This window comes from Grampus griseus (assembly GCF_964374135.1).
Source record: "Grampus griseus genome assembly, chromosome: 2".
NCBI classification, from domain to species: domain Eukaryota; kingdom Metazoa; phylum Chordata; class Mammalia; order Artiodactyla; family Delphinidae; genus Grampus; species Grampus griseus.
In genome coordinates, this window is record NC_139018.1 from 96,127,934 (window position 1) to 96,142,986 (window position 15,053).

The following is a 15,053-nucleotide window of genomic DNA, read 5'->3' on the forward strand; positions in this document are numbered from 1 at the left end:
GGCCCTACTTCTGGGAGGCCAGCTGCCCATTCCCTCCAAAGCAGCTGCCTTGGTTTCAGTTCACAGGTATTTCCCACAAACACCTGTCATCACATACCTCCTTGTTTAACCCCCTTGTCTGCCTAACCTTTCTCTTCTCTGGCTGGAAAGGGGGTGTCCAAGGCTATGCACACCTCAGGGCACATCTATTTGGCCCCTTCACCACAATGGTTTGGTAGCTTTGCCTCCAAGTCCTCTAAAGAAAGAAAACCAGATTAAAACACTCCACTCAGCATTATTTTGAATATGCAAAATATAATTTATTACCTGGGGTTTATCCTTCAGTCTCCATGTGGTGTAGTATATTTCCAACCAAGTATTTCATCAATAAATACTAAACAACAGGCACTGTGAGAGTAAATACTTATAGGGGAGGTGGCTAACTGCCCATGGGGGTGAGTGTTTGAGGGAATACTTTCTTAGGGCCTTGAAGGTCACTTTTTTAAAAATTATTTTTTATTTATTTTTTAAAACGTCTTTATGGGAGTATAATTGCTTTACAATGGTGTGTTAGTTTCTGCTGTATAACAAAGTGAAGCAGCTATACGTATACATATATCCCCATATCCCCTCCCTCTTGCGTCTCTCTCCCACCCCTCTAGGTGGTCACAAAGTACCGAGAGCTGATCTCCCTGTGCTATGCGGCTGCTTCCCACTAGCTATCTGTTTTACATTTGGTAGCGTATATAAGTCCATGCCACTCTCTCACTTCGTCCCAGCTTACCCCTCCCCCTCCCCGTGTCCTCAAGTCCATTCTCTACATCTGCATCTTTATTCCTGTCCTGCCCCTAGAAGAACCATTTTTTTTTTAAGATGCCATATGTATGTGTTAGCGTACGGTATTTGTTTTTTTTTTCTGACTTACTTCACCCTGTATGACAGTCTCTAGTTCCATCGACCTCACTACAAATAACTCAATTTCATTTCTTTTTATGGCTGAAATGTGGTCACTTTTGTGGTCACATTGTGGTCACTTTTTTGATTGGAAAGTTAGGGCCTATTTTGCACATTTACTGAAGATGCTCCCCCACCTCTCCAAACATATAACCTTGAATTTGCTTCCCCAGAGTCTGGGTAACTTTTCCTTTGCCCTGCCTTCCTTCACTTCTGGGAGGCCCAGGTCAGAGTGCAGAGGCACAAAAAGGTCTGTGGGAGAGAGGGAAGGGGATGCCATAACTAGGAGCCCAGGAACAAGCTCAGGAACATTCTGGGAGCAGAGCTTGAGAATTTCACAGGACACATTGTGGGGCCAGCCCTTCAGCAGTTGGCAGGAGCTGGGTAGACCCTGTGCCCATTTCCCTGAGCGCCTGTTCAGACTGGAATCTATACTAGAGGGAGAAGGTGGCTGAAAAGTTGTCCCTCTGGACCATGCTCCGTCCCCCCTTCCCTCTGGGCTCTCAAGGTGGGTAGGGCGGGGTGGAGGTCTGGGGGATGCGAGAGGAGGGGGGGTGAGGGGGTAGGGGGGTGAGCAGGAGCCTTTCATATTTTCTCTCTCTACTCCAGGGCCTGTTGTGTAGTAAAACCCTTGGTAAATGTTTTCTTGGCAAATGATTGCATATAATCATTATGTTTATTTAAAAAGAGTTGATTGAAAAGCTGGCTTGGGTAATTTTTGACTGACTGGGCCCATCTTGATACCTGAACAAGTTGTTTTGCAGGTGGGCCTGGCACGCCCCCTGAGGTTTACAGGGGCACTGGGTCCAGGCCTATCGGGTGGCTCCAGCCCTGGAAGGGCAACTTCAAGCAGCAGAGCCTGCGGCTGGGCCTGCAAAGCCAGAACTACCGTTAGGAAAAGGTCCAGGCTGGAGCAGGGCCAAGAGAGGGGACCGAGGATCCAGGGGACTCAGCACACACAGCCCTCGGGCACCAGGAGAACCTGGCCTGCCAGACCCCAGACCACCCACAGGGCAAGCCTCACCCAGGCACCATTTTTGGTCTGAGATGACCTTCTGTTTCCCTAAGTGGTGCATGCCATCTTTATGAGTGAGGAGTTTTCTAAAGCAAAGAATCAGCCTCTACACCTTAAAACAAAACAGAACTGAAAATAAGGGATCCTGTAACTAAAACACTTGGTACCTTCCAGAAGGAACTGCTGAATTTCACATAAAGACAAGATATATTTTATGCTATTTTTTCCTCAATATAAGTGAAACTAAGACATTATCATTCGAGACCTATCAATTAATTTGTATATGTAATTGCACTTGCAATGCAATAAAGATGAGTATAACTGATATGAACAAGATTCATTTTAGCCTGAGTAGATGCTACTAATCCTAATACGTCTAACACTACAAACAGATTTTTAAATGAGTTTACTGTCTTGTGTTCCTACACAGAAAGGTTTTGGTTGCTCTGAGAAGCATTTGTGTCACAAACAACATTCAGCGTTTCCCTCTAAGAAAACGTCCTGTCCCCATGATGCAGAGATATATCCCACAATCACAAGATTCACACATCAAACCTTCTATTTTATGATATCTCTGCTTCATTTATAACTGTTTACACATATGAAAATGTTTTATCTGAAAAAATACAATTGGACGCAAGGCTGAAAAGGATACTTTCACCATAAAAACACACTTTAAAAAAATTGATTCTGTCTAATTACATTTGGAATTGGCATTCTCTTCTATCAAAGACCAATTAACACTGTCCTTCTCACACAGTGCATTAAAGTCAGCACTTGCAGGGGAACGTTCCAAAAGTCACAGTGTACACTGAGAAAAATCAGCTTTTAAAGTGCTCCGAAAAATAAATTTGATTCAAGGAAACAATATAGAATATATTATATGCTGAACTGTACTGGGGATAGAATGAGTTGAGACGATAGTTTAGAATAACCTTAAAAACAGATACATTTTAAAAAGTGTTTGAAATGAAAAACACTGTACTTGAAGGTGTTCTCATAGTGCTAAAGGCTCACACTGGGATCTTTCCAGGTGGTGGTTTTAACAGTAATATTGGAGATGCTTGCTGAACTTTCAGTCATGGAGCTGCTCCCTTAAGCTAAGTTGCAATAAACTCTGAGATCCTCTAGAAGCAAGATCTATTTACATGTGACGATTTCAAATTCTATTCTCAGGTACCTATATGTGAATTATGATTAAGCCCAGACCTGCAAAGACACAAATAGATAATTTTTAGTCTGTTTTCAGTTAATGACTTGTAAAACCTGAGTTTAAAGAGATAAAATCAAAGTCTACTATACACAAACATACACACGACATCCAAAATAGAGCATTCACATGTCTTAGAAAGATAACACTTTACTCCTAGCAACTCAAAGGGGCTTCTTTGGCCCTGGCTCCCCCTCTCCCTTAGTTAATCATCTGAAGGGCATCTGTGGCCTTCTTGCTAGGGAAGGTAACTCTTAGATTGAAAACCAGAACCCTCTGTACCCATTCAGCTCACTGGGTACACTGACATGTTTATTAATTTAGCAAACTCTTGCCCAGGATGATGAAGTCACAGATAACTTTACTGTTTGTTTCAGGAACTTTGCAAAAATCCTTTTATCTATTTACCCTAAGACTAGACTACTCAATTACCCTCTTTAGAAAAGACACACTTCTCACGACAGTACACAGCATCAAATGACCGCCTACTTTTCAAGACAGTCTTCGAAATTCTCTCCCTCCCCCCACCCTGTGTCCAACAATCTTAAACTATGCCACAAATTTGTCCAATCCTAATTAAGTCCCTCCATCAAAAGACCTGCCTTCAACCAGACTCCCCAAACCTCATAAATACCTGCCTTTGCTCTCCCCTTCTGAAATGCTAATAAGACTGTGAAGTTTGTGATCTTCCACAGTGAGGTAAGCTTTGCTTGATGAACAGGTTACTTTGGTGGCATTTCTAGGGAGCCAACATCTGACAAAGTCATGGAGCTCTTTGAGAATCTAATAAAAGCCATGAGGACACTTTTCCTGGAAAAATGCGCACGCGCGCGCACACACACACAATTTAGCATATAATTGCAGGGGCTTCATAGGTCTCCTGAAGCCCCTGTGTGGGCTTCACAGGGGTCTGTGACCAAAGATTAAGAACCCAGCACTACTGGGAGGTGAGACTGGCAATCTGACTTGTCAAAGGCTGGAATCAGACTTTTAGGGTATCTGCTTGAATAGCTGCATCGATGGGGAACTCACTACCTCCCCAGGCAAATCATTTCTCTGTGGCTATAGAATTGAAAGTAGAGCTCCATTTTGGCTGCCCAGGCCCATCCTAGCTTACTCTGACCCCTCTGCTTTCAGGAAGGCCAATCACTCCTGCTCTCACACACACAGGAAAGTAGAAAGACTTCTCTCTTACTCTGAGGGTATGATCCCATGATCCTGAGCAAAAGGCAGTCCCATCAGGGGAAACTCGTAGAGTACTAACACGGTTTTCATGTCCAAACAAGATGGAGACTCGGGATCCCTTGAGGACATCCCAGACGTTGATGGTATAATCGTTGTATCCAGCAAACAGCAGGCGACCTTAAAGCAGAAGGATATGATGGTTATGAAACCAGTTCCTTCCTTCTTGTTTTTCTTTTCGTGACTCTCACTCATGCACTCACTCATTCATTCATTCATTCATTCATTTAATAAACAGTGATTTAGTGCCCATTATGTGCCAGGCACTGTGCTTTGCCCTGGGGATTCAAAGAGGAGAAAGCACAGTTGCTGGCCCCTGTGGAGGGTGGTGGTGGGCAGGCTGACTCATAAATCATTGCAGCACCCTGTGGTAAGGGCTGTCATGGAAGTGCTCAGCTATGTGTGAAGTGTTATGTGATCATAGAGGAAGGGGGATCAAGAAGGGCACTACAGGGGACTTCCCTGGTGGCGCAGTGGTTAAGAATCCGCCTGCCAATGCAGGGGACACGGGCTCGAGCCCTGGTCTGGGAAGATCCCACATGCCGCGGAGCAACTAAGCCCATGCACCACAACTACTGAGCCTGCGCTCTAGAGCCTGCAAGCCATGACTAATGAGCCTGCGTGCCACAACTACTGAAGCCCGCGCACCTAGAGCCCGTGCTCCACAACAAGAGAAGCCACCGCAATGAGAAGCCCGCGCACTGCAATGAAGAGTAGCCCCTGCTCGATGCAACTAGAGAAAGCCCACGCACAGCAACAAAGACCCAACGCAACCAAAAATATATAAATAAATTAAAATTAAATTAAAAAATTTTAAAAAAAGGGCACTACAGGGAAAGCAACATTTGAACTGGCTTTTGAGGACTGAATAGGAGTTTGCAATGCAGAGAAGGACGGGAAAAGACGTTCCAGTAGCAGCATGTATGCACAAAAGCACAGCTACACAACCGGGGGGTGTCTGGGAAAATTGAATGGTCCAGTGACCCAGCATACGAGTGCTGCCTTAACTTTCACAGGCAGCCTCCCCAGCTGTGAGGGCAGAGGTGCCATGAGCTTCAGGGAATTAAGAAAGGGACTCTTGCTCACTCCCCCCCCACCACCGCCCCACCTCTGGAAAAAAAGGTCCCTTTTCAGGTGTGAAAGGAAAATGGAAGGCTGGAGAGGAAATGCCTAAAGGCACAGATGCCGTTTTGATACATCATTGTTTTGAAGAAGAGCATTAGGTGGGCCCAGCCTTCATTTCCCGTGGCGTGAACTGGGCTGGGGAAGCTGCTTCAGGCAGGGCAAAGCGGGCTGTCAAAAATGCAGTGGAGGAAAACTGGTGCAAAAGTAGACTCTTTAGCACATGGACCCACAGGAAGTTTAGCTAGGAGGGAAGCTTGGCAGAGCTGGGTTTCATTGAAGTCCTGTTTTACAGTCCTGGGAAAGTTTCTGAAATAAAATCTTACCACTGAGGGAGAAGTCCACGCTGGAAGCTCCAAAGATGATACTCTCTTTGGAATAGATGGCAACCTCCCTGTCTGCCCGGAGGTCGTAGAGGCGACACTGGGGTGACAAAGAAGACAAAGAGGCACTTGTTTCTGGATCCTGTTTGGTGCATTGATGGCTACAGAGCTACAGGCTGGTGCCAGTGGCTTGTGTAGTTTGAGGGATAAGGGAAAAACCTCTTTCGTTTTCTCTCCTAGTATTTTCTCCCTCAATCCCGATTCCTATCAATCTCCAGGGATTACTGGAGATTCAAAGAAACAGCAAATACAGATTTCTTTAGGTACAAAAATAAAAATGAAAGCCCTCTTTTTTTTTCTGACAAAGAATGTGTGTTCACTGCAGAAAATTCAGGAAAACTCAGAAATGCATAAAGAAGGAAATAAACGTCACCCCCAATCCTAGAGGTATTTACTAACATCTGGACTATTCCCTTCAGCCTTAATCTATTTTATGTGTGGATTTAAATGGGGAGGATGTTTCATTATTGCTTCTATTAGCATTATGAGCATTTTCTCATCTCATTAAATAATCTTAAAAAAAAACAGGAGTAATATGGTTGTTATATTCCTCATGTGGATATATCAGAATCTACTTAGCTATACCCTGCTAAGTGTTTGATTACGTCTGATTTTTCTCTTTTACAAATAAAATTATGGGGAAGCCATGATCCTTCTTCTATAAAAATCTTTATATGCATCTCTGATATTTTCCTTAGAATAGCTAAAAAATAGAATCCTTAGAATAGAATTGTTCCCAAGAAATAGCAATGGCTGGATCAAAGGGTAGGGAAGTTTTGAAAGCTCTTGAATTCTCCCAAATGTATGCCCTTAAATTTTGTTAAATATTTTTTGAAATACAGAAGTTTTAAATTTTCATGATTATCAAACCCTCAATCTATTCCCCTGTAATTTCTTCCAGGATAGCAAATTAAAGTGCAGTTCATTATTTAATAAGATATTTGCTATTTTGAGGGCACAGGAGGATATTTTTTTTCTCCTGAAATATAGGTCAACATAATTTGACAATTAGTATCAAAAGCCTTAAAACTAGGTTGATTTTGGGCTTCCCTGGTGGTGCAGTAGTTGAGAGTCCACCTGCCGATGCAGGGGACGCGGGTTCGTGCCCCGGTCCGGGAAGATCCCACATGACGCGGGGCAGCTGGGCCCGTGAGCCATGGCCGCTGAGCCTGCGCGTCCGGAGCCTGTGCTCCGCAACGGGAGAAGCCACAACAGTGAGAGGCCCGTGTACCGCAAAAAACAAAACAAAACAAAAAAAAACTAGGCTGATTTTTAACTCAACAAGCTCATGTCAGAGAATTAATTCTAAGGAAATGATAAGAGAGGTACCAAAAATATTTGCTTATAGCAGTGTTTTTAACAGGAAAAAAAAACCTTGGAAAAAACCTAATGACCCAAAACTTGAAGACTGGTTAAGTAAATGATGGCATATCCATAACGTGGAAAACTATTCAATCATTAAGAAAATATAATGTGGGAGAAAAATATGTATTGGCATGGGAAAATGTTCACAATCTATTGCTAAGTGAAAAAAGCGAATTATAAAGCATTTTGTTTAAAAACTAAAAAGACAGAAAGGAATTCACTGAACTGTGATTTTTCTTGGGTATAATGATTAACATAATTTAGTGTTTTCCCCCAAGTTTTCTTTATTGAAGTCACATCAGTTCTGTAATCAGGAAAAAAGTTATTTTTGAAAACTAAAATTAGGTCAGCATATCTCTCCTTTGGATAGGAAAAGCTCTCAATAACTTAGAAACATACCGTAGCATCATCTGATCCTGAAGCAAAGGCATCTCCACTCGGGTAGTATCTGCAGAGAGAAAGTGTGGGGAGAAAGCACTTAGAGTGGTCCTGGGTGCCCATCAGAACCATCTGGGAAGGCTGTCCCATGCTGGTCCCCCAGACTTCTAGGGATACACAGACCACTCATTACAGAGGCCAGAAAGGGAGGCTCATCTGGAAGGTCCCATTGACCTAATTTTCTTCTCTGTAAACAGGGGACAGTGACACTGGCCTTGCAGAGTATTGGCAAGGAGTAAATGAGATAATATGTATATCTGTACCAGACACCGAACACAGGCAGGTCCCCTGTATCCTTGCTTCCCCTTGGTCATATACCCCATTCCCAAGACTTGGCCAGAGCTAAGGGATAAGACAGTGGTTATAAACACAGACACTGCAATCAGATATACAGAGCCACGGGAAGCTGTCTGCACTGACCACTCACTACATGGGATACTTCTGGCAAGTGCCTTCACCTGGCCCAGCCTCAGTTTCTTCATCTGAAAAGTGAGGAGGATAATGTACATTTCCTGCTGTAAAGACTGAATAAGACACTATATATATTATACAAAGAACGTGGCATGGTACCAAATAAAAAGCATGCAATAACTAATGATTATTACTGTTATAGTCATCCTCTCTCTAATCAGGCCTTCAGGGACTTCCCTGGTGGTCCAGTAGGTAAGACTCCGTGCTCCCAGTGCAGGGGGCCCGGGTTCGATCCCTGGTCGGGGAACTAGATCCCGTGTGCATGCCGCACGCCGCAACGAAGATCCCGCGTGCTGCAACTAAGACCTGGCACAGCCAAAATAAATAAATATCTAAAAAGAAAAATAATCAGGCCTTCTGGACAGAGGGCAGCCTAAGTAGAGACCTGGTGGATATTAGAAGAAGAGGGTTCTGGGTAGAGGGAACAGCATGGGTGAGAGAACGTGCATGTTTAAGCTGTTATTTCATGAATATATAGGGATTTAATTTAGTTTTGTGGCTTTATATTCTATCCTGTATCTTAAAAACCTCATTTACTGGGCTTCCCTGGTGGCGCAGTGGTTGAGAGTCCGCCTGCCGATGCAGAGGACACGGGTTCGTGCCCCGGTCCAGCAAGATCCCACATGCTGCGGAGCAGCTGGGCCCGTGAGCCACGGCCGCTGAGCCTGCGCGTCCGGAGCCTGTGCTTTGCAATGGGAGAGGCCACAACAGTGGGGGGGCCCGTGTACCACAAAAAAAAAAACACAAAAAACCTCATTTACTATCTGTAGTAATTTCTCAATTGATTTCCTTGGATTTTCTGGGTAATTACTGCACATTTGCAAAAAGTGATAGTTTTTTTTCCCCTGTTTTCCTTTCCTACATTTGAGGTCAAAGAGCTAGAAAATTCTCATTAATATTTCTACCACTAAGGTAATTAAGTATTCTTATTGTGTTCTGGCTTTTTAAAAATTATTATTATTATTATTTTATTTATTTATTTTTGGCTGTGTTGGGTCTTCACTGCTGCATGTGGACTTTTCTCTGGTTGCAGTGTGAGGGCTTCTCATTGCTGTGGCTTCTCTTGTTGCAGAGCACGGGCTCTATGCGTGCAGGCTTCAGTAGTTGTGGCACACGGGCTCAGTAGTTGTGGCTCACGGGCTCTAGAGCGCAGGCTCAGTAGTTGTGGCGCACGGGATTAGTTGCTCTGCGGCCTGTGGGATCTTCCCGGACCAGGGCTCAAACCCGTGTCCCCTGAATTGGCAGGTGGATTCTTAACCACTGCACCACCAGGGAAGCCCTGTGTTCTGGCTTTTAAGGGGAATAAGTCTAGTACTTTCCTCTAAGTATAACTATTCTTGCGTGATTATACTTTAAATGCTGTCCTGACAGTGCCAGCTTCTAAATATATATGTCAAGTCCTGACCTCTCTCTTGGAATCCGGTTCACAGCTCCTGCTACCTACTTGACATTTCCACTTGGTCGTATAATAGCGTCTCAGACTTAGCTAGCCCAAGACAGAGCTCCAGAATCCATATGCAACCACTGCCTTCTCCCTGCACTGCCTCCAACCCTCCCTGTCTTAGCAAATGTATCAGTGCTTACTGCCCCTTATAAAAGATACAGGTTCCCTGAGCTGAGGGTTCTTCTCCTATAATGCAGCCCTTTGCATGGGCAGGTGTCATTTGGCCCTTTTCATGTGACCCTGTAGAATTGGGGCTTAGGTAACCAGCAAAAAGATGCTGATACCCCAGCTACTGCCATCACTATGAGTAACCAACTATCCTTCATCTCTAACCCAGGAGTCTCATGCCTTCTAGCAGCATCCATGAATCTGTGGCAGCCTTACTTCATAGCTTGCAGCTAGGGTAAAATCTCAAATCCTTCACAATTCTAGACATTTCTGTCCTCCCTGTGTGTCTTCTTTAGTTGCAGCCACCATCATTTCATTCTAAAACTCACACAACAACCTTCTAACTGGCCGTCATACTTCCATTCTTGCTCCCCTACAATCCATTCTCCATACAGCACCCAGAGTGACCTTTCAAAGGCAAAACATGGATCACGCTGGCCACCTCCCCAACTCAGGACTCGCTAGTGGTGACCTGGCCTTTTGTTAGGTCCCTGAACATCTCACCTCCCTGATCTTCCCCCCGGCTCTTTGCAAGCCTGGCTCCTTCATTATCCTGGTCTCAATTTAAACATCAATTTATCAGAGAGGCCTGACCATTCAAAGAAATACCCCATCTTATCACAGTTCCCTGTTTTACTTTCTCTTAGCACTTAGCAGTACTTAAACAGCACGTTTATCTGTGCTTTGTCTTCTGTAGGACAGTAGCGATGTTGTCTTGTTCAAAACAGTACTCCCAGTTTCTGGAATAATGTCTCGCAGATAAGGACTTCATCAACATTTGTTGAATGAATGAATGAGAAACACTGACTTGACCTAGACAGGATAATATCCATTGCCCCTAGTGCAATTATATTAAAATTCTCCAAGAAATCGGGAGTGCTGTTCAGTCCCACCACAAATCAGCCATTATTGCTGGAAAAGCCTCTCTCGGCCAAGTAAATTGAGCCTAGAGGCTAAGTGCTAGCCCAGGCCGGGGAACACTGGAGGACAGAGGAGCAAAGTGAACGTTCTACTCACTGACCGGACACTGTTGATGTCAGATTCGTGCGTTTCAAAGGCCTGCACGCACTGTCCGGAGCGCATGTCCCACACCATGGCTTTCTTGTCACATCCCTACAAACAGAAAGTTACCCAGAGTTATGTACAATGCAAGGAATGTCTACAGACAGGCATGAGTTCTGGTTATGTCACAGAGACCTTTTGGTTCCCATTAGTAAATGGCTGACAATATGCTCTTCTGGCACTAGCTTTACCTAAGGCCACTTTCCTCAACTGACAAGCCTCACGCGGCCAGAGAGAGGTCTTGGGGTCAGGGTGACGAGCAAGGGAAGGCACCCAGCCCCCTTTTAAGCACGTTTTCTTCTCTCCCACCTTTCTGAGGGGCTGCAAACTCTCCAGAGCCTCCTTCTCTCCGTCCTCCTGGTCATCTCTCTTCACTTTTCCCTCTCTTTCCCCCTCCTCTTTATCTCTGCCTCTGTAAGCCCAGAGGAGAGGAGGGCAGGTGGACAGTGGGTGTGGTGGGACCTCCCAGCTTTGCCTCAGGTGTGTGGGGCAGCCCCTGGGCCAGCTGCACCCCAGCAGCCTAGTCAGGGTGTTGCCCGCAGTCGGCTGGGTGGCTCAGGCAAGTCACCTCCCTGGACTTCTGCCTCAACACCTGTAAAGTGAACCTTCTCTGGGCTGCTACCATGACCCAGAGAATCATGAACACTAGGCTTTCACATACTCTCTTGCTTCTGGGAGCATTTTGATAAATTCCTGCAGAGCCTTCCGTGGTCAAGCATGAGCAGTATAATTAGACTCTCAAAGGTCAAACAGAAGGAGTCATGGGTTAAAATTAGTGTCCAAGTTGTTGGTTTCAACTCAGAGGAGAGGGTGGATGAGGTGCCACGACTGATGTCTCAGCGAGACCTGCTGTGGGAGTTCAGCACTCCAAGCATCTTTACTGAGAATGTGGACAAAGGAATCAGCGAGTCTCTTCAAATCGTTACTGGACCCTAAATCAGATGGAGTTTAATACTCTGAAAGAGATGATACAGTCCACAATGATACCAACAATTTGAAAAAAGAGTGTCGTTGAGTAGGGATAAATACAGTTATACAAAGACACAAGAATGAAATGTACACAGATAGGGCCAAATACCCAAGAAGAAAATCAGGGTCCCTGCCCACTCGAGGCCTCACAGCCCTCACCTGAGGCCCAGGACTAAGATGTGGGCAGCTCGGAGCAAACATCATTAGACAGCGTTTGCATCTCTGTCCTCTCTCATCACTTGTCTCCTGAGCGAGATGAGACAGGACCCAGGGGTCAGGCCAGCCACCTCAGTTCTCCATTCTTATTCCCAGGTGTCCATAGAAATACTTGCCTCTCTGCATACCACACTGTAAACTCTTCCCTCTACTGCTCACAATATCCTGGGGAAGGTGGGGGGCAAATGCTATCGTGCCTTATGCCCAATTTACAGAGGATGAAATGGAGAGTCAGGTAGCAAACGTGGGTCCCAGGTGTCCTGGCTCATCTGGTGCTCCTCTGCCATGGTGGCCTGCCTGTCCGACTCGTAGCCTTCAGATACGCTGTTCCCTGTGCCCGAGAGTGGGAGGGGCTGGCGACTGGCAGGGGTGGGGCGGGAGAGTGTCCCACCAGTGTCAAAGCTCTGATCACGCCACAGCGATGCTTCGCCACCACTGCCACCTGAGCCTCCTGGTGCCTAGCGACTGTCTCTAAAGGTCTCAGAGGCTCACTCTCTGCTACTTATTTAAGGAATCTCAGCCCCATCCAGGGAAGTGTCCAGTCTAGTCCCACAGATTAACAGGAAGTGCTACCATGAGCCTCCCTAGTGGACAAAGGACCCCCCAGAGATCTTCCTTGGGTCTTTACCCCGGACACGAAGGTGTTCCCGGTTTCTGAGGGAGCCAGGTCCAAGCAGAGCACGTCGGCCCCGTGCCCATGGAAGCTCTGCAGCAGCTGCCCGCTCTCCACGTCCCACAGGGCACACGTGCCGTCGCCACTCGCTGTCAGGATCTGCCGCAGGAAAGGACAGGAAGGGTGTGGCTGTCATTAATGTCCCTGTCAGGGGAAGCCAAGCAGATGCTTACAGTTCCACAGGGAAGAGGAGGCTCCTTAAACACACACACACACACACACACACACACACCCACACACACACACCCACCCTAAATCTGGACTCAAGCACAGAACTCTTTCTCTGGTACTGAGAAAGAAACAGTTCATTTTTGACACCCTCGCTGTCCTGGAGCTGTTTATGTGCCTGTCCTCCTGCAGAGTATGGAATCCAGAGGTCTCCCTGTGGTACCTGCGGGGCTCTATACCTGCCTGCCACGTAGGAAGGGCTCTGTGAACGCTTGCTTCACAGAACCTCAAGCGGCTCCCACAAGCACCCAAGCCCAGCGTCGTGCTTCCCAGACATTAATGTGCAACCCCACACGCAGCTGCTAATAGAGAGCCTGGGGTGGGGCCTGAGATTCTGTATTTCCCACAAACTCCCAGGTGATGCTGACGTTGCTTGCCGGGACCCACCTGGAGCAGGATTTTGCTAAACACAGTCTCCTGTAGCTGGATCCCCCAGAGGCTCCCTGGGCCACTGAGTGGTGCTGACAGACACACAGGGTCAACCAGCATCTGCCGTGTGCTGACCACGTCCAGGCCCTCCGCTAGGCATCAGGGTTTGCAGAAAGACTGTGTCTTGGTCTCTGCTCTCCTGGAACTTGGTTAACAGGATTGTCAGGAAGGACTGAAACCCACCAAACTCCCTGTCCCTACGTTAATCAATTCCAGGGCCAGGCACACTTCCCGGTGCTGCATTAGACAATACTGAGAAACCAAGTAAAAATAACCTAGCTGCCCGCTCCAGGAAATAACTGCTCCTGCAAGATAAAACTGTGAACCAACTAAGCTTACTTATCAAGACTAACAGCTTTGTAAAAAATTAATGAAACAGAAGCCTCAATTAAATACAGTGGGAGACCGGAAGGGGGAGTATTCATGTCCTGTGATGATAGAGACCAACAGGAAGAAGACAGACTTCTCTTCTTTCCTGGGAAGGATTCAGCCAATGAAAAGCCATGGACTCGGGCTTCCCTGGTGGCGCAGTGGTTAAGAATCCACCTCCCAATGCAGGGAACACGGGTTCGATCCCTGGTCCGGGAAGATCCCACATGCCACAACTACTGAGCCTGCACTCTAGAGCCTGCAAGTCACAACTACTGAGCCCGCGAGCCTAGAGCCTGTGCTCTGCAACAAGAGAAGCCACCACAGTGAGAAGCCCACGCATCACAATGAAGAGTAGCCCCTGCTCACCACAACTAGAGAAAGCCCATGTGCAGCAATGAAGACCCAATGCAGCCAAAAATAAATAAATAAAATAAATAAATTAAAAAAAAAAAAGAAAAGCCATGAACTCTGTTTAATCCTCCCAACTTCCTTTTCCACCCTGTAAAACGGTTCTCCTTGCCTTGCTGTGTGGGGACTTGCACATGCCTCGCCATGGTCCACTCGCTATGGTTGCAGGCAAAAAAAGCGCAGGGGCAGCAGCTTGCTCACCAGCTCTTTCCGGAAGCCTCGCCGGTTTCCTCCACGACTGCTGCCAAGGTGTGTGCCCTCCCATTTTAAGGTGGGTCTTTTAAGGTGGAAAACTAGTTATGACATAATAGCTTAGGGTTGGTAAGCCCAGCGAGGTAAGGGTCTTATAAAGCAAGTCCTGGTGAGCAAGCTGTTGACCTGAAACAAACAGACTGCCAGGTATTTCTCCAGCAAAGATGGGTTTATTCAGGACCCACAGAGAACTGCAATTCAGGGTCTGCAACCATGGTGAGGTTGGACCACTCACCCTGGACCCTGAAACCCTCTAAGGACCCTTCCCCAGTTTCTTCATTTTGAGACGGTATAGTGATTCTGTCAAGTTGGGGTTCTCCCTGGCTGCAGTAGGTCTAATAAACTTAGCATTGCTGGGTGGCAGGTGTTTCTGATGGTCTTGGCAGACGAGACAATGATCACTTACGACAGAGTGAGAAGTGCTGAGATATAGGTAGGTCTGTGAGAGGGACACCAAACCCACTTTGGCAACATGTGAGCTGATCTTAGAGGAGGACTGAGAGCTGGCCACTCACTAAGGAAGGGGAGGAGAGCAGAGCGAGCTGAGGGGAAGGCGCACCTGTGCAGTGAATGAAAGGTGTGCCTGGGTACGGAGTCAGGACTTTAGCCTGTAGGCAAGAGGGACCTGTGGAAAGCTTCTGAGCAGAATGACC

General features: G+C 46.4%; 1 protein-coding gene across 1 annotated transcript in view; it reads right to left on the reverse strand.

Moving 5' to 3' along the window:
• Nucleotides 1–1,890: 1,890 nt before the first annotated feature.
• GNB5 (G protein subunit beta 5) overlaps nucleotides 1,891–15,053 on the reverse strand; it is a 42,396-nt gene continuing 29,233 nt past the window's right edge. Inside the window, exons 6-11 of the mRNA XM_082649106.1 lie at nucleotides 12,667–12,810; nucleotides 10,813–10,904; nucleotides 7,670–7,718; nucleotides 5,849–5,945; nucleotides 4,354–4,520; nucleotides 1,891–3,157 (exon numbers count right to left, since the gene is read on the reverse strand). Of these exons, the coding sequence (XP_082505232.1) occupies nucleotides 3,146–3,157; nucleotides 4,354–4,520; nucleotides 5,849–5,945; nucleotides 7,670–7,718; nucleotides 10,813–10,904; nucleotides 12,667–12,810 (561 nt within the window). The 3' untranslated portion in view covers nucleotides 1,891–3,145. The remainder of the gene's footprint in view (nucleotides 3,158–4,353; nucleotides 4,521–5,848; nucleotides 5,946–7,669; nucleotides 7,719–10,812; nucleotides 10,905–12,666; nucleotides 12,811–15,053) is intronic.